The 18,105-nt window shown below is 42.6% G+C and overlaps 3 protein-coding genes, 1 long non-coding RNA gene and 1 other non-coding gene across 6 annotated transcripts; 2 read left to right on the top strand and 3 right to left on the bottom strand.

Annotated features, from left to right (window-relative positions):
* Positions 1 to 774: 774 nt before the first annotated feature.
* Positions 775 to 6,081, bottom strand: LOC135631153 (formin-like protein 1). The gene is made up of 4 exons (XM_065138598.1): positions 3,532 to 6,081; positions 3,250 to 3,446; positions 2,602 to 2,846; positions 775 to 1,730 (listed from the first exon to the last, which is right to left on the bottom strand). Exons 1-4 carry the CDS (start codon positions 4,971 to 4,973, stop codon positions 921 to 923), a joined length of 2,694 nt encoding a protein of 897 aa, XP_064994670.1. The 5' UTR covers positions 4,974 to 6,081; the 3' UTR covers positions 775 to 920.
* Positions 6,082 to 6,531: 450 nt separating this feature from the next.
* TRNAF-GAA (transfer RNA phenylalanine (anticodon GAA)) lies at positions 6,532 to 6,604 on the bottom strand. The gene has a single exon. It is a non-coding gene; the product is annotated as a tRNA-Phe (tRNA).
* A 2,522-nt stretch (positions 6,605 to 9,126) lies between these two features.
* On the top strand, positions 9,127 to 13,269 carry LOC135630967 (cytochrome P450 86B1-like). Its single transcript, XM_065138301.1, has 2 exons — positions 9,127 to 10,631; positions 12,623 to 13,269. Exons 1-2 carry the CDS (start codon positions 9,408 to 9,410, stop codon positions 13,010 to 13,012), a joined length of 1,614 nt encoding a protein of 537 aa, XP_064994373.1. The 5' UTR covers positions 9,127 to 9,407; the 3' UTR covers positions 13,013 to 13,269.
* Positions 12,917 to 13,762, bottom strand: LOC135630968 (uncharacterized). The gene is made up of 3 exons (XR_010494194.1): positions 13,624 to 13,762; positions 13,234 to 13,475; positions 12,917 to 13,056 (listed from the first exon to the last, which is right to left on the bottom strand). It is a non-coding gene; the product is annotated as an uncharacterized LOC135630968 (long non-coding RNA).
* A 199-nt stretch (positions 13,763 to 13,961) lies between these two features.
* Positions 13,962 to 17,659, top strand: LOC135630678 (ALA-interacting subunit 5-like). Of its 2 annotated transcripts, none has more exons than XM_065137806.1 (8): positions 13,962 to 14,230; positions 15,395 to 15,453; positions 15,551 to 15,625; positions 15,704 to 15,820; positions 15,890 to 15,960; positions 16,227 to 16,527; positions 16,663 to 16,952; positions 17,470 to 17,659. In XM_065137806.1, the coding sequence occupies exons 1-8, from the start codon at positions 14,164 to 14,166 to the stop codon at positions 17,525 to 17,527; spliced, it is 1,038 nt and encodes a 345-aa protein (XP_064993878.1). In that variant the 5' UTR covers positions 13,962 to 14,163; the 3' UTR covers positions 17,528 to 17,659. The 2 variants fall into 2 exon arrangements, with proteins under 2 accessions (XP_064993878.1, XP_064993877.1); XM_065137805.1 differs by having other exon boundaries at positions 14,020 to 14,230; positions 15,704 to 15,787.
* Positions 17,660 to 18,105: the final 446 nt, after the last annotated feature.

Here is an 18,105-nt window from a genome sequence, read left to right as displayed (position 1 = left end):
GCAAAAGAAATGCAATGCATCCGATCGAACCGATAGACATTATCCTCTCCTCAGATTCCTAAAGGAGTTAGCATCCTTCATTTGTTGCAGAGAGGGGGCTTTGCACCAGATGGAGAGAAGGCCTCTAGGATGATTTAGTAGCTTTCTCCAACAACTTGGAGGGGACAAGCAGTCATGGCTCTTGAGACTGAGGATGGTACAGAGATTCCATGATCACCAGGAGTGGGGGTGCTGTGCAAAAGAGATGCTGCCATGGCTCAGAGCCTTGCACCTGTGTCTTCAGATAATCCATACTACAGACAAATTGCCAGTTCCTGTGGTTGCTGCCATGGCTTCAGACATTGTTCTGCTTTAGCCTTGTCACACACAGCTCACCAGTGAATTAGATTGAAAATAAATCATTGTCTTGCCAAACTTCTGTTTCTATTTGACACAGTAACTATTAGATTGAAATGGAAATTCAGAACAACCCTTCTCTGACAAGCTTGCTATTAGAACATTATCTGATTCCTGATCCCTCAAGTAATGCTCAGCCTCCCAAAGTAAGGATAAAGAACCAAGTCCTCTTAAAACACTACGCTGGCTTTTTGGTTACAGAAATCTAATAAATCAGGAGGAAATGGAGCATTATCAAGCAACCCTTAAAGCTAAATTCTTTTCTGGATATGGCACAATCTTGTTTTCAACTACCTCACATGCCAACCTTTGTTCCTCTTGAAAGTAAAGCTTCAAGTGAACTCCAGCTTCCACTACTAGCATTTACACATTAGCAACTATAAAATATCTTAAGTAATTTCTACAAACACAAAGGAACAAATAAGCAGTCTTTCGATACACAACTGGCTGCCTTCTAATTATAACCAAAACCTAACCTGGGCAAGGCGGCTACAAAAACCATTAAATTTTAATCCTTCATTTCACTAAGATGACAATGAACTATCATCATCTGAACTCCCGGACCTTGATGCTTGGAAACTCGGGAAGACTGGTTCTGATGTTTGGTTCGCGGTGACTGGGAAATGGCGTTCCATGATTGTGATGTTATGCTCGTTAATCTTTTCGACTTCTCTGCAAACCTGGTCAAGAGTTGCAAGAAAATCTCTGATCACCATGAAGACTCTAAATGGATGAGACTCCTCCTTGGTTGAATCCCCCTGGAAGTATTCAGTTATCTCCTTCACCATAGATAGCGTGGAGCTCTCTCGGGCTTGGATATCTAGAATTTCATCCTCAGCCTTTCTCATGAACTCAATCATAGCATCATGGAAATGGTGACCATTCTCATTTGAAAATGAATTGTTTAATTGCAGCACCTCCTGGATCTTCCCTAGTCCTCCACCAAGTTTGGCAACATAGAAGCTAAGCATATCCGAGTCCATTGCAGCTGCCTTCTTGACATTGCTAAGCTCAACACTCAGACTGGACACAACTTGGATGCCAAGTTTACAGTACTCAAGATCTGTTACCGTATTTGACTGGTGGTTAATGCTTGAAAAATTGGCAGAGGAGAGGCGAGATCCTTCAGCTCGACTGATTTCCCGGACAACAAAATGTAAAAGAGTGGTCTTGCCATCTGTTCCTTTGACGTCGACTAGCTTAAGGAGGGCATCAAGCTTGAAGGCATGTGCCTCACCACGGTTGGTACCAACATTCATTCGATTCCCAGTCTTCAAAACTGCCTCTAGAAGCTTGCTGAACATCCTGCTGCTCCTCAGCTCTTCACAGGCAATCTGAGACATAAACAAAATTGAAGGGATAAGCATGTTTTTTGCTCATTTCCGAAAAGCAGTATTTGAGCACTTTGTTTGCGGGCAACTAATTTGTTAGCTGCCCATAGCTTGGGTTTAAATATTTAAATCATTGAAAAAAGGAAAACTTTCCATGAGCTAATCAGGCAACTGTTCATGATTGCTAATTAGTTGAAACAAAAATAAAATCTCATCTTTATGGAATATCATATAATAGAGAAGCATTCTTATCTAAGGTATATAAGGTACATGGCATAAGCAATAATGAACAAAGGTCCATTATGATCGAAATGGAATTCTGTCTAATATCTAGAAAGCTATCATCCAAACCATTGCTTGCAATTACATGGACATAAAACAGGTCTTCTGGACACCATGCATCAACCATAAAACAGAATGTGAAAGCAATCGACCATGACTTTTGCTAGGTGGCAAAAACAAAACTTATCAAATGGTCTCCAAAAGAATGCAATCGACACAGCTTTCAGAGTTGGCATATTTATATATAGCCACTAATGTTGAACTAATTTAGATGCAAAGTTGACATAGTATATAACATTTTACTGTAATTTTGTACATTTACTCTAATAATGGGATTAAGATAACAAGATTAAGATGACAATAAAGAAACCTGGCTTTGTGCTTTCAGAAGTTAAAATCATCTTCACAGTTTCACATGAATCTCAATTCTTGAATATTAAATAAATATTTACAAAATAATTTGTGTAATGAAAAAATAATCAACACTTACTATCTCATTCTATAGATTTGCTTAAGAAATAACAGAATGGTTTTTCATTTATGCAGTTTCTCTCTGTTGAAACTTGAAAATGAATAACGCAAATAAGTTTACCTGAAGAGTCCTAAAGAGATTTCTTAGATGATTGACTTCTGGATAGAAATTAGCAATATAAAGCATGGCATCAACTCTCTTAAATGCAAAAGGTATATCAAGCACAGCCTTCAAGAAGGATTCAGCTGGACCAAGCTTGAATGGTGAATCATTTTTATATTCCTTCAATTTAAGCTCTTCCTCTCTGCTTGGTACCATTTTTGTAAGTGCCTCCAAAATTTCATTTCCCAAGCTGTCAACTTTCCCTTTATGACAGACATATACCATAAAACTGTGTTAGTGAAACAACAATAAAGGAAAACAAATTTGGGAAAGCTCCATAGAGATTGATGAAATAAAGATGAAAAACAACTGCAGTTTTTCAATAGATAGAATGCCATTGAAATAAATGAAGCTTGAAAATATCTAAAACACATAATCAGGCCGTGGTAAAAGTAAATGGAGAATGAGCTGCTAATTCTAATCACATATTCACCTCAACATAAGCAAAGAATAATAAACATCAAGCAATCAGTAAACATTTAGCACAGACAAATTGTTTTAAGAAACTCATCATTGATTTCATAAGACTGAGAATTGATTAAACACACAGATATCAATAAGGTAAACCATTCTTATAAAACATATCAAAATGGGTGGAAGGTATACCTTCCAAGAGAGCTTCACAGACTTCCTCTTTATTCACATTTAGGGCCTTCAGCAGAATTGCAATGTTCTGGGACTTCTTGGGTTCGAGGATCCTGCTCTCTTGGTTCATTGGAGGATTTATCTGACCCCCAGACATCTCCTTTGTCGTCGTGCCAGTGTTACTAAGGAACAATGTCTCAATCATCTCTTCGTTCAATCTGCCAATCAATCAACACAAACAGATAAGAGACACAGCATTGCACGCAAAGAAAAGATCTTTTAGATTCAAGCAGAAAGTCTCACTGGAATGAGCCTGACTTCAGCTGATCCCACACCATCACCTGGTCAGAGCTTGCTCGAACTTTATCCCAGTGCAATGGCTTCAATTTCGGGCGAGGATTCTCCTCGTGCTTCTCGGCCGCATTGGAATTCTCTGGCGCCACCGATGAACTCCACGCTACTGGGATTCGAGGATGTACAAGAACTGGCGGCTGGAAAGCCGGCATCTTCACATTCTGACCCTCCCGACGTTCATCTGGTGCCGGTGGTGGCAGTGGTGGTGGTGGCGGCACTGGATTGTGTCCAACCGCCACTGAGTTTCTAGCGAAGTCCCCTATTTTTCTCGGTGACTGCAGGTTCTGACCAGAATATTGCAAAGTTGCCGACTTTCTGTCGCAGTCGGCTTCCGGTGGTGAAGATGGTGAGGAATGCGACATTGGTCTTCTCTTCGGAGGCGATGGTGTGGGCGGCCGCAGCAGAGGTGGAGGCCTAAGTGGCGGCGGTGATGAAGTGGTGGGCGACGACTGGGTGGGCGAAGAAGCCACATTAGAAGAGATGCATGAGGGCGTGCTCAGTGTCGAGCTCCGAGACCCGCACCTTTCCATCTTCGAACCTAAAGCTGGCTTCTTTGAGCTCGACGCAGGGCCAGCGGCGCTGCTGCCCTTTCCGCCAGGGGAGTTCTTCGGTGAGTAGAACTCCTCCGACGACGAGCGGCCACCCTCGGTGGTCTGGAACTGGCGAGGTAGCGGCGGGAGCGGGCGGAGCTCCGGTGACCCGAGCTTCCGGTACGGCGAGCCACCTCCGGCGGCAGGCTGCGCGGCGGAGCTCTCGTTCGCGCGGCCGCGGGAGTTGACGAGAGTGCCCAGGTACAGGAACTCCGAGCCGGCGGTCCCAGCGGGGGCGGGGGCCGCCGAAGAAGTGGCGGACAGCTTCCGCCCATCAGAGGCGGTAGTGTCGGGCGGGAAGAAGCGGAGGCTGTCGGACCTGGCGTCCTTATCGGCGCCCCCGCGACGGCGGCGTCTGCGGATATGGACGAAGAGAGCTAATGAAAGGGCGAGAAGGGCGAGAGCAAGGAGGGGGGAAACGACGGCGGGGACGAGCCTGGGGGGAGAGTGGCGGGAGGGGGAGGATACAAGGGAAGAGATGTTGGCGGGGAAGGTGGGGAGGGTGGCAACGGGAGAAGGGGGAGGAGGCGGCGGCGGAGAGGGGTATAACGGGAAGAAGGGACGAAAGCTGTGTGAGGTGGCGGAGGAGGAAGGGTACTTTGGCAAGGAAGGGGAAGGGGGTTGGGCTGGAGGGAGGGAAGAGGAGGTCAGGGGAAAGAAGGGTTGATGGAGAGTTCTCCTGTTGTGGATTGCAATACTAGTGGTAGTAGCAGTACTCGTGGTAGTGGTGATGGTCGTCATGTAGTAAAGGAAGTGAAGTGAAGCGTCGCTGAGGAGGAGGAAGAAGGCAAACATGGACATTGTTCTGCAGCTGAGACACGGAGAGAAGGGAAGAGAGAGAGAGAAGGGAGCCGGGTTAGGGAAACAGACACAGGGGAAGGGAGGGAGGGAGGGAGAGAGAGAGAGTAGCAAACTCTTTTCTTGGAAGTGGTGACGGTGCAACTCGTTTTCAAGGTTTGAACAAGCTTGGATTGTTGCTCGATGTGGGAACTTGTGAGAGACATGCAACGCCTACAGTGCGGCTCACTCGGGCCAAGAGATGTGTAAGTAGACAAAGTATGGAACCAGTTGGCTCCCCAACAAAGATAGAAGGCACGTTGAGAAGAAAAAAGCGGAGTGAAGAGAGAGAGAGAGAGAGAGCAGGGTTGAGTCATTGCTGCTAGCAGTGCCTACTGCTCGTGAGTGAGCTAGCTGGTGTGTGACAGAGCAGACGGCATTTATTGTGGGAAGCCTCCTTTTGAACTCACCAAGGAGATCAGATTTGAAAAGGATGGGGATGGGATGGGACCTCTCCCCGCAACAGGCAATGCCACTGTCATGTTTCAGAGAGATGGAAAGAGAGAGAGAGAGAGAGAGAGAGAGAGGGAGGGGTTACTGTTCCCTGGCATATTTCTGTGCGTCTCCAGGAGAGGAGAGGAACAGTGATGCAGATGCATAGCTTGCTCTGCCGAGCAAGTGAACATCTACTCGTCGGGTGCCAAAAAGAGATTTGTGATGATGGAGTGGCCCGTGGTGAGCATCAATTATGAACTCAAAGAGTATATGAATTGGAGAATGATTGCCAATAAGACTCCAAGGGAATCTTGTTCTTCCCTTTTATTCTCTACTTGCCATTGGCAGCATTCCCAGGTTGGGTCACCACAAAATTTGGCTCCCTAGGAGGACATGATCACATGAAATATGTAGCTCACAAATAAAAAGTACACTTCTTGTTGTGTTCCACTCCATCCCTCCTGCATTTTTACTGGTAACAAAGGTATTACTCTTGGTAAAAAACAATCGGAAAGCTGTTCATATTCTCTCAGAGGATGAAGGTTTTTCCCTTGCTAAGCTTCTATTCTGCACACCCTCATCTAGCTGGATCACATTCCCATTAGTCATTATGATGGCATCGAATACTTCCTTGCTGGATCTCACACTGAAATATAAGAACACAGTGGTTTTTTTATGCCATCTTCGTCGATTACATTAAAGAAGAAGAAGAAGAAAGACTGGTGCTGCTGAGGAAAATTCCATCAGTGACAGCTCTTTTGAGGCTTTCTTCATCATTCTTATTATTACTCTAACATTTCACAGGTTGGTTGGGTGTTCTAAGTTTGTGAGAGGAACACAGGAACAGAGCATACTTTATTCTGCCGAAAGAGACATACCACAAAGGATCCGATGTAGAGGAAAAAGCTGCGGCCGCCAATAGCACTGCGGTTTCTTGGCCGGGTCAAAGGACTGTGCCGTTCTTCTTTTAGGTTTGCAAGTGGATAGCCCTTTCCAAGGTCGTGTTCCAAAAGAAGAGAGATAAATAATATAGTAATACATAAAGGAGATAATAATACAAAATATCTATCAAAGGAAAAAAAATAAATGCGGTGAGCGTGGATCGAACACGCGACCTTCAGATCTTCAGTCTGACGCTCTCCCAACTGAGCTATCCCCGCGATGTTATGTTTTGTGGATCAAAGTAATTATAACATCATTTTATTGGGTTGGGATACCCCTCACAGAGAAGGCAATCTGGCCCTGCTTGGCAAAAGCTTACATTGTATATTATATTAGGCCATCAAAACATGAGAGAGAGAGAGTAGTAGCCGATCGAAGGAAGACTGAAGCTTACATTGTCACTGAGCTATTCTCTTGTCAGAATCAATCTGAGAATATGACAAAGAGATCACTAATTTTACTGCAAGAATAAAATTAGAAGATTGATCGAATAAAAGGAACGTTTAAAAGTAATCTACTAGTCTACATTACGATACTTAATGTAATTCTCTATTATCTGCTGAAAATTTAAGATTCTACTGTCACAAATTTGGCAGTACAAAGCCACTACATTAATTAAACAAAACAGGGAGCACAAGACATTTTTCTTTTTGCAAGCAATAGTTTTCTCAGGCCTTCAATTGGCACAAAAAGCAATCGTGAGAGAGAGAGAGAGAGATGAGCCATTAACCATTATTAAATCATCTTCTTAGTGTCCAAACTGAACCAAAATGTCTACATCAACGTGGTTCAGTACCTTCATGGCAGTATAACCTAATTTGAGTGAGAAAATTGTGCTGTATAACCTAAGCTCTTGAAGCTGCTTGCTTCCTTCACCCGCTAAAGTGTGAAGAAGATTCCAAGCAGCTGGTGTTCAAAGATCATTCTTCCAAAAGCATCTTCTAAGATGTCATGAAATGGATCTTCACTGAAATCCGCCATGTTGAGGCCAACTTAGCATCACCTCTTATGCTTTCATGTACTGCATGCAACAACAAATCTGGTGTATACCAACCCTTCAAGCAACCATACATGATTCAAGATGCTACGTCTTACACATTGAGGCCAAAGACTGTTCCTATCTCCTCCTTGAAATTAAGCTGATGATTCAATGTGGTTTGCCATGTCGAGAGTGACATCCTAGTCAACAAGGTTGGTTGATCAATTAATGTTGTCCTCTTTGCGAATAAGGTGGTGACATGTGAATTAAATTCGTTTAAATCGAAATTACTCCATCAACTGCTGCAGGATAGACAGCAGAAGATATGACATTAAAGAAAGGACCAACATTCCTATAAGAAGTTACTGAGGTGAAGAACTTGGAATTGTTTGGCCTTGGCCATTTGCTGCTTGGATAAACAGTAAACTTCTTAAGGTTTGACTTCTTTTGTTGTGTCTTGGGCAGCCCATAGATTCAGTCTTGTAAAGTTAATGACAGTCTACTGCGAGGCTTGTGATCCAGTGAGCAGTAAACATTTCATGTGGACAACCATTCTACCAATTGCTAAACCTTACTTGAAGTCATCACATCAATTAGGTGAATGTCATATCATCTAATACATCATCACCTTCGATCCTGTTTCCACTGGCAGGCAAGTGACCCTCTTCTGTTGACTAATTATATTGGATACCATGACTGATACTAAAACTATTCACTATAAATGCCATATTATTTCCTCTAGCCATTGGAACTACGATTTCTATGAAGCACAGAGGTAATTTCTACAGAGTAACACCTCTACCAACACCAAAAACTGGATTGAGACTCTATGCATGGGTGACAACTTGAGAGTTACGAAGCTAAACAATGAGAAGACTATCTAAGGGCATGTTTTGTCATCAAACAGTCGCCATTTGTCAACAAGACCTGGAAAAAATGAAGCTGCTAGCAGATGACTATTACAGATTTTTCAGTCTGCTTCGTCAACATCTTCAAACTATTGGATGGTTAGACAGCCAGCTTGCGTAATTTTTTGGGCCACTGAAACATCATCATCTTCCTCTCTTGGCTCCACAAGACAGTCCAACCATCCAACTAACAAGAAACCTTCAATGGTGATTCTAAGTTTTGAGTTGAGATGTGTAGTTTTGAGTTGCCAGAACAACTTGCTCGCTCTTCTCAGGATATCACTGGGGTGCTCCTATGGGCTATGAAACCATCACCTTATTAATTTTGGGTCACAATTTGACTAGAAATTCATGAACTCAACAAGACAAAAGCTGAATTTTAGATCCGTCTTTGTGGAAACAAATGTTTAGGTACAGTATCATAAAGATTTCTTTTTCTCGGTTATCAATTAAGCAACATGAGGCACATGAGGTACAATTAGTGTTTATGTTTTGCTGTAAGACAACTGTTTGTAAATCATGACATAGCTGATAACACTTCAATAATACCTATTGCCAACAAAATCATTAATCTTGTTCTTTTGTTTTTCCTGAGCAAAGAGAGTTCAAACTATTTGAATGAACTTTTCTGGTGCACCTGTCATTACAATCTAAATCAATATAAGAACCCCTAAGTACTGAAGTTAATGACAAGAAACTTGTGGGAACACACAAGGAGGCAGTTGCGTTTGGCCACCTTCCGAAGGATTCCCACCTCTCGAAAGCTTCGAACCCAAAGCCGACGACCTAAACTCGATCAAAGTCGCAAGTCGAGCCCTTTTAATTACCCTCCCTCGATCTCCCTACCATGCCTCACACCACCCTCGTCCTTCACACCTTGCTCTAATCCCATGATGTTACCTGCGACAATCTCCATCCTCATGGCCTCGAAGTAGACTGACGTATAATTTTCAACAATACTGTTTAACATTTATTCTTTGGCGCTTCAGCTCACCAAATCAAACGGCAAAAGATGATAGAAGGCACGCAAAGAACTCCTTCCTCCGATCCTTATATATCAGTTGTTTTCTCCAACATCTGTACTTGCACTCGTCTTCCACTTCCATTCTCTTCTGGTTGACGAAGCTCAACGTCATGGACTCTGCCAAACAGACCACTGTCATCGACAGCCCCGGTGCTTCCGCCGCTGATGGGGGTCTGTTTAGGTTCTTGCCTGAGATCCAAGTCATTGAGATCCTTATGGCCATCTTCATCTTTGTAACCATCCACTCCCTCCGGCAAGGAAGGCGTCAGGGCCTCGTGGTGTGGCCGGTAGTCGGTATGCTGCCGTCGCTCCTCCTCGGCATCCGTAAGGACATGTACGAGTGGATCACCGGCGTGCTTGACAGCCAAGGCGGCACGTTCGTCTTCCGCGGGCCGTGGTTTACCAACCTTCAATGCGTCGTCACCGCCGACCCTCGCAACCTGGAGCATCTCCTCAAGGTCAAGTTCCCCAACTTCCCCAAGGGCGAGTACTTCCGCAGCACCGTCTGCGATCTTCTTGGCGACGGCATCTTCAGCGCCGACGACGAGACCTGGCGCAGGCAGCGGAAGACCGCGAGCCTCGAGTTCCACTCGGCGGAGTTCCGGTCCATGACGGCGCAGTCCCTCGTCGAGCTCGTCCACTCGAGGCTCCTCCCGGTGCTCGCCGTGGCCGAAGCCCAGCGCGCGCCGATCGACCTCCAGGACGTGCTCCTGAGGCTCACGTTCGACAACGTGTGCATGATAGCCTTCGGGACCGACCCGGGCTGCTTGCGCCCGGGGCTACCGGAGATACCATTTGCCAAGGCCTTCGAGGACGCGACCGAGGCAACTATCATCCGGTTCATCACGCCTACGGCCATATGGAAGGCGCTGCGCTACTTCGACCTCGGGAGCGAGAGATGGCTCAGAAGGTCCATCGCTGTCGTCGACGAGTTCGCCTACGAGGTGATCCGGACCAGGAGGGAGGAGCTCTCGTCCGGGGAGCAGACGAGGACGGCGAGATCTGACCTGCTGACGGTGTTCACGAAGCTAAGAGACGAAGACGGGACGGCCTACTCCGACAAGTTCCTGAGGGACGTGTGTGTGAACTTGATACTCGCCGGTCGCGACACCTCGTCGGTGGCGTTGGCCTGGTTCTTCTGGCTGCTGAACCGGCACCCGGAAGTCGAGGAGAGGATTCTTGGGGAGATAAGGAAGATAACAGAGGAGAGAGGAGGAGATGAAGATGGCGAGCTAGTGTTCAAGCCAGAGGAGGTGAAGAGATTGGAGTATCTGCATGCAGCACTGTCGGAGGCTCTAAGGTTGTATCCTTCAGTACCAGTGGACCACAAGGAGGTACGTTCTAATACCATATGCTCTTGAGCCATGCAATACTAATTGACAACTTTCTCATAGTATTAATCAAGTAGCCAACGAATGCATGCAGAAATTCGTCAAGTCAGCACTTGTTAATAGAAGTAATAAAATATTTTACTTGCTAAGTTCATTAAGGTTTTGTTTATTTCATTTGGTTTGGATTTTGTGAGGCTGATGGAAGTAGCTTATCCTTCAAATCTCTCTCTCTCTCTCTCTCTCTCTCTCTCTCTCTCTCTCTCTCTCTCTTTTATTATGTTTTCTTTTTTATTCTTTTCAACTTTCAGTAATACACCAAATAATGTTTGTTGTCTTTTCTAATATAACTTTTTCAGTCAATACCTATTGTTTTCGAGTTATCCGATCTTATCACAATCCAATTTAAAAGGAGCAATCTGATCTGACCCATTGATTTGATTGTACTAAACAAGTTTGCAGTTGAACAAACCATGTTTCAAACTATTTAATGGTAAATCCGAAGCAAAATAAGAAAAAAAAGGTCATTCATTTAGAAGCATCATCCATTAGAATTTTACTGAATTCCTTAGTGGGTCTCTGGCATCCATGGACTTCTATCTGTCTCAATAAAATTATAGAAAAGCACAATAGCAAGATGTGGAAAGATTAGTGCCATGATAATTTTTTTTCATGTATTGCTGCTATGGATCTGTTTAGAGTAACAAGAAAAGCTTTTCTCTTTAATTCTCTTGCTTTTCATCCTACAATTTACTAAATCATGATATATTGCCCAGTAGGGGTATGAAAATTCATTTCCTAGATTACTGATATGTCAATCTATTAGCTGTTAGGATAGATATGATGTAGGCCTAAAATTTAGAGAATCTGAACATTCTCAATATGCAAGATTCTAGATTCCTACTAGATTAGTATTCACCTGATGATGATAATTTTACATCAGTAATTATCTGGTGCTGTGGAAGGTGTCAGTCAACTCAACTGATAAAGACTTTAATAATTTATTATAATTTTTTTTTAAAGAAAAAATCTAATATGAACCATATTTGAGGAATCAAGTAGATAGAGCAACCATGAAGTGTCAGATATCATGGAGTGTTGGTGAAAGGTCTCGTGGGAGAATTATCCCATCAATGAGGACATGCACACGAATGCATTTTACTGGGTTTTATCACAAAAGGAAGGCGTTAAAGTTCTGTAGTTCATGATAAGGTTTTTGAATGGAAACTTAGTCAGATCCATTTATTCATGAAAGAGAGTGATTGGATTGCAGGAGCCATTCAGTACCAATGTTCCTATCAGAATCAGCATTTTCGAAGTGGCCAAAAGTCAGATCATTTAAGAGAGGCACATAAAAATCACATCTTTTATAGGCCCATTTTTTCCATCCTATGCTCCATGCTATGTGGATGTACTTGTCATGGAAAACTCCACCATTCTGCCATGTTTAGTTTGCTTATGGATTGGGTTTGCTGTTGGGTCACTATATGCAGATGCGTATAGCTAGCCGTAGACGAAACTCAACCAGGAACCATAAAAATTAGAAGTAGGTGTTCAGCCATTTATTTGATTCAATGGAGTTGGTTTTAGACATGAATCACTGAGAGTGATACAATCATTAAAGAATACCAGATTTCAACATGTCTGAATCATGATGGAGAGAATCTTAGACAAATGGCATTTGGAGAAGATGACAACACAAAAAAAGGTTGTCTTTTCAAAAACACACAAAGATGATGCATATAATTAGTGTCGTTGATGGATCTATGCAGTCAAAAAGTTGTGCTCAGTAGATTGCACCTTGATGAAAAGTGAAAGCATGTAACTTGATGGCAAATGATTAAAAGGAATAGTGCAAAAGAAAAAGAAATCTGAAAGGTACAAAAATCATGACTAGAACTCATACCTTCCTGCCAAATGCATGTGGAGTAACATGGCTCTTTGCTGGCCATATGTTTCCAGTGATATGCTTGCTGAGCACTGTTTTGCGTGGTCAGGTTGTGGAGGATGATGTGTTTCCTGATGGCACTGTGCTGAAGAAAGGAACAAAGGTTATCTACGCCATATTCTCCATGGGAAGAATGGAAAGCATATGGGGAAAGGACTGCAGGGACTACAAACCGGAGCGGTGGCTCAAGGATGGGCGATTCATGAGCGAGTCCGCGTACAAGTTCACGGCCTTCAATGGCGGACCAAGACTGTGCCTGGGGAAGGACTTCGCCTACTACCAGATGAAGTTCGTCGCTGCCTCGATACTCCATCGTTATCATGTGAAGGTCATGGAGAATCACCCGGTGGTGCCGAAGATGGCGCTCACCATGTACATGAAGTACGGACTGAAGATCACGCTCTGCGCAAGAGATGGAACGAAGGTTGTGGGGAAGTAGAAAAGCTAGTAGGGTTTGAACCAATAATCCCTGCTGGTTACACCCTGCAGAGAGATGAACCAGAAGCTTATCAAGAAGTAGAAAATATAGGGTTTGAAGGAATAATTCCTACTGGACTGGTTTGCTGCATTGTAATTGACTGTACCAGAGGAAGACACAAGTGTCTGTGCGAACATTACAAGTGAAAACATTGTACTGTAATAGGATTTGCGAGTTCCTACCGATCCAGATCTTGAACTCAATACATATTTCTCGCATATATGTGTACTCGTCATGAATCTGCCCCCATTTCCTCCCCACGAGTCCTGGAGATTGGGCGTCTCATGGTAGAACACGTAGTTGGAGTCGCCTCGTGAAGGCGGCGGCTTCTTGGAGGAGTCGTCGGGAATGCCGATGGATTGGCGGCGGTGTGGGGGGTCGATCTTGCTTGCCAAGAATCTCGACAAGAATTGCCCATCAAAACCTAAAAGAAAGACCCATCGAGCGCGGACGATGCCGCGGACAGATTTCAATATCCAGGAATTACGCAATGGAACATAAAATTAGACACAAAGGAGAGCTTCGTGCACAAGGTTTGGGGGGTAAGAAAAGGAGGAAATCCGTGAGTTTACCGCCCTCTTTCTTCGTTTGGATGTTGAAATGAAATGGCATCGAAGCGTTTCGACGAGGGAAAGAGGAGAGGGAAAGGAAGAGGGGAAGGTTCGGCCGAGTTGTTCGGCTACAAATATATGACTCGGACTGAGTCAATCGGTGGCGGACTCGGTTCATGCGGAGCAGAAAGGATATTTGGGGCCGCAAGCTTTTAATTAATATCTTCCGATTATTAAAATGCGTATATTTCTTTCATGAATATATGTCTTCGCGGATCGGATCGTGTGCCCTATCGTTAAAAGATCCGAACACAGATGGATCGGATCGTGGTCTAGGACTCGTCCCCGATAGCCTGCGGTCCGCTTACGGCCTACCACCACCCCGGTAGGGACCTGTCGCCTCCAACGGTTGTGGCTTCCTGGGGCGGAAAAGACGCTCCTTTCAATACCTACTTCGTTTTCTCCTCCCTCCTCCCTCCTCCGTCCTCCAACGGTTGTGGCTTACCTGCTGCTCGATCTCCTCTTGGTTCGCATCTCGATCTCTTCTTTGATATCAATCCAATGGGAGATTCGACGTCCCCAAGCGACGGCCCAGCCGAGCCGAGGAGGAAATCCAAGAAACCCAAATGTAGGTCATTTCATCCTTTCTTTCCTTATTCCTCTTCAATCTGTAGTTCGTCAGCAGCACCCTTAACTGCTTGTATATTCTACTCCGTTGTCCATATTATTGCATATTATTGCTTCTCTGATCAGGATAGAGTTCTCGTGATCTCTATATAGCTAATATATCTACTCGAGTTTCAAGTAATTCGCTCTTCCAATTCCCTGTAGATTGTAAGTTATAGCAGAACAGATCTTTTCCAATGGACGAAAAAGTATAGCTTTAGCATGTAGTATGAAAAAGTACAGGCTTCAAGTTGTGTTATGAATCCCTTTCAGATTATATAGAGAAAAAGTATAAATAAAGCTGAGGATGAGATCACACGACGCCTCTAATATTTGTTCGACTTATTTATACCGAACGATATATTTCGAATTATGCTTTCGAAGTATAAATAAAGTGCATTCATTTGTTTATTTCCACTTTGTACCTGTGTGTATGAAGTTGTAATTGAAAAGAATTATGCTCTTGACTTATCTTTTTCAGCGATATCTATGTCACTTTTGAATAACCTTTTGTAGATTATTAATTCAAAGGAGATCATGTATAACTTCTCTCGAAAGCCCTCTTAAACTTCAGAAGTAATAATTGGCACCATGAAGCATGCTATCTCTTTCAGTATAATTTGTTTTTTGGACGAATCTACAGAAGTAACTATTCAATCTAATATCACTCTGGACACTTTATGATTTAGATAGATTTTGATCATATTCTATTTTGGATAATCTGGATTGTAAGGTTTTGTACAAATGGGGAGAGACAAAGATTATTTAGAGCGCAATATTTATCAAAAAGGGTTTAAAATTATGAGAAATAATTGCACTTGGTTTTTTTTTTTTGTTTATGTATATCTCTTTAGCATCTCAGAACAAAGGACAGCCTGGATTGGGTGAACCATGTAAAAGTCATGCATGCTGTAGTGCACATCTTATATGCTTCCCCTGCTAGTTTTATACGATGTTTTTAGTAGCTGCATTAGAGTTGCTTTTATGTACTACCTGAAACACATTAATCATGTTTAAGCAAGTTTTTGAAACCATGTTGAGACCATGTTTTTACATTTCTCTCAATGACCTTATATTATCCTTTTCTAAATGATACTAAACTGTTTTTTTTTATAAAAAAATTTAGATTCGAGATTTACACAACAAGAGCTTCCTGCTTGCAAACCTCTACTAACTCCAATGATTGTAAGTACTGCTTATCCTTCAAATTTTAAAATGAAAAGCTTTTTTAAGCAAAAATTGAGCTCCTGTTATTTTGGTATGCTGTCCCTTTATTTTGCAGGTAGTAACGACATTCGCTTTGATAGGAATCATCTTCATTCCAATTGGACTTGCTTCCTTGTCTGCATCAGAGCAAGTAAGTTCACTTTTTCTGTGGTTTATCTCCTGTGGATTTGGATTTTAATGAATTGGTTATTGCTTGATCAACAAGTAGGTGGTTGAAATTGTTTATCAATATGACGTGGACTGCATTCCTGAGCAATCACAGAATGACAAAGTGGCATTCATTCAAAGCAGTGTGACTAATAAAACTTGTACCAGAACTTTAACTGTAAGTACAATTGCCATGGTTTCAGTTCATTAGTCTTATTTGGGTTTTGTGTAATAATTCATAATTCAGGTGCCAAGGCACATGGATGGTCCTGTTCATATTTATTATGAGCTTGACAACTTCTATCAGAACCATCGCAGGTTTGAATAACTTTCTAAGACCTCTTATTCCTTGTCAATTCTTCCTGGATGATTTGTTCACAGTATATGAAATTTATTGTCTATCCATACAACACAGACTTCTTTTACTCTTTATCCTTCACATAGCTACAAATCTCCCTCACAGATATACTTCAAAATTTTGAAGTTATTTTATTATTATTATTTCTGTGATAACTAATAGGAACTGTTTTACGTCTTACATAAGTTTTCCTCTTACTGACTGTAAATTCGAATTGGTAAATTAGGTATGTTAAAAGCCGAAGCGATAAGCAACTAAGAAGCAAGGCAAGTGAGAAAGTAACCACTAACTGTGCACCTGAAGCCACAACTTCAGATGGCTCTGTAATTGTTCCATGTGGCCTCATTGCTTGGAGCTTGTTCAACGATACATACTCATTTGCAATAGACAGTAAAACAATTGAGGTGAATAAAAAGAATATAGCCTGGCAAAGTGACAAAGAACATAAATTTGGAAATAATGTTTATCCCAAGAATTTCCAGATGGGAGGTCTGATAGGAGGCGCCAAGCTCAATGCCAGCATACCTGTAAGTGTTGTATTTCTTTGATTCTGCATCCCGTGTATTCTTCAATTATTCTTGTCTTGTGTTATCTGTTAGTCCTATTGTCATTTGTTATTTCTTTACTCAACATATTGGTTATTTGTGTTATACAACTTGTAGTTGAGCGAGCAAGAAGATCTCATTGTTTGGATGAGAACAGCTGCCCTGCCAAAATTCAGAAAACTATATGGCAGAATCGAAATGGACCTTGATGCCAATGACCAAATAACAGTGACGATACAGAACAACTACAACACATATAGTTTTGAGGGGAAGAAAAAATTGGTACTTTCAACTACCTCCTGGATAGGTGGGAAAAATGATTTCCTCGGTACTGCTTATCTCACAGTTGGTAGTCTATGCCTATTTCTTGCAATGGCCTTCATAGTTCTGTATTTGCTGAAACCAAGGTAAGCTTCTTGCATGTCATTTATTGGCAAATATATTGTGTTCCTGCTATCTCACAGTCTACTGAAACATGTGGTATTCGTTAAAATCTTTATGTAACCAAAAATTTTGAATATAGATTTATGGTTAAAAATTATTACTCTGTTAACCAATATGATATAGAATATTGCAGTTTTTACTTGTAAAATTCTCTTGAATTTAGATCTATGATTAACAAATATTATTCTGTTAACCAATATGATATAGAATATTGCAGTTTTTTCTTATAATCCTCTTGGTCTATGTAAGTTCCTACTTTTAGGGGATAAATTTTGAAACTGATGCATGCTGGGAAATATTTGGTTTGCAGTTAACTAATTTGAATTGAATATGATAGAAATGCAAACTGCTGCCATAGGTATATACTACATATCTCTTTTAGAGCTAATGCAGTGAATGAAAGCCTGATTGCATGCACATTGCAATTGAATGGTTCATGATGATTGTTAGTTGAGCTAATTCGACACGATCCTTTTGCAGGACTCTTGGAGATCCTTCATACTTATCTTGGAACAGGAATCCTGATGGACATTACTAGAAGCCTTAGCTCAATTTTCATTCCTGAGTCACTAAAAACCTGTGCGTGCGAAAGTTTTCTTTCAACCAAACAAGATATTCATGTACTTAAATGAATGCCTTATTTGTAATATAATTGACATGTGGATCGATATGGACTTATCTGAAATATAATGGACATGTGGACCACCAATTTCGGACTGTCCGCATGTAGTACGGGCTTACCTCTCCTAGGTTCTGATAGTAATCCTTTACGTCATGGCAGAGGGAGTCAACAAGGCTTGGTTCGGTACCGGATGCGTAAGATCATCCATGTCAGCGCTCGGGCGGCGGGGATCGTCGTCAAGTGAGGTCGGGCTTGGGCTCTGGCTTCAAAGTTTGGAAGCTCCCCTTGGCTGGCCGCCTGCTTCTTTATCTCCGGTCTCTGCACACAGGTCGGGGTCGGGAAGGGGGCTCCCGACTTCGACTCCTCCAAAGATCTTGTTAGCACCGGGTGGAAAAATGAGCCAAAGACCCCTCCTGTCGCTGGCCCCGCGATGGGATTTTATCCCTCCAGTGGGGGACCAGTCGTACTTATCATATTTATGGTTGTCGACTCTC

Source organism: Musa acuminata, chromosome BXJ3-2 (genome assembly GCF_036884655.1).
Source record: "Musa acuminata AAA Group cultivar baxijiao chromosome BXJ3-2, Cavendish_Baxijiao_AAA, whole genome shotgun sequence".
Lineage (NCBI taxonomy): Eukaryota > Viridiplantae > Streptophyta > Magnoliopsida > Zingiberales > Musaceae > Musa > Musa acuminata.
Note: the sequence above shows the minus strand (reverse complement) of the source record. Positions and strands in the feature narration are given on the sequence as shown.

Coding starts and splice junctions, on each gene's coding strand:
- LOC135631153 (XM_065138598.1), bottom strand. CDS start 4,973: ATGTCCATGTTTGCCTTCTTCCTCCTCCTCAGCGACGCTTCACTTCAC. Junction 2,847..3,249: donor CTGTGAAGCTCTCTTGGAAG/GTATACCTTCCA, acceptor TCTGTCATAAAG/GGAAAGTTGACAGCTTGGGA. Junction 1,731..2,601: donor ATCTCTTTAGGACTCTTCAG/GTAAACTTATTT, acceptor TTTATGTCTCAG/ATTGCCTGTGAAGAGCTGAG.
- LOC135630967 (XM_065138301.1), top strand. CDS start 9,408: ATGGACTCTGCCAAACAGACCACTGTCATCGACAGCCCCGGTGCTTCC. Junction 10,632..12,622: donor TACCAGTGGACCACAAGGAG/GTACGTTCTAAT, acceptor TTGCGTGGTCAG/GTTGTGGAGGATGATGTGTT.
- LOC135630678 (XM_065137806.1), top strand. CDS start 14,164: ATGGGAGATTCGACGTCCCCAAGCGACGGCCCAGCCGAGCCGAGGAGG. Junction 15,454..15,550: donor CTCTACTAACTCCAATGATT/GTAAGTACTGCT, acceptor TTTATTTTGCAG/GTAGTAACGACATTCGCTTT. Junction 16,953..17,469: donor CTGTATTTGCTGAAACCAAG/GTAAGCTTCTTG, acceptor ATCCTTTTGCAG/GACTCTTGGAGATCCTTCAT.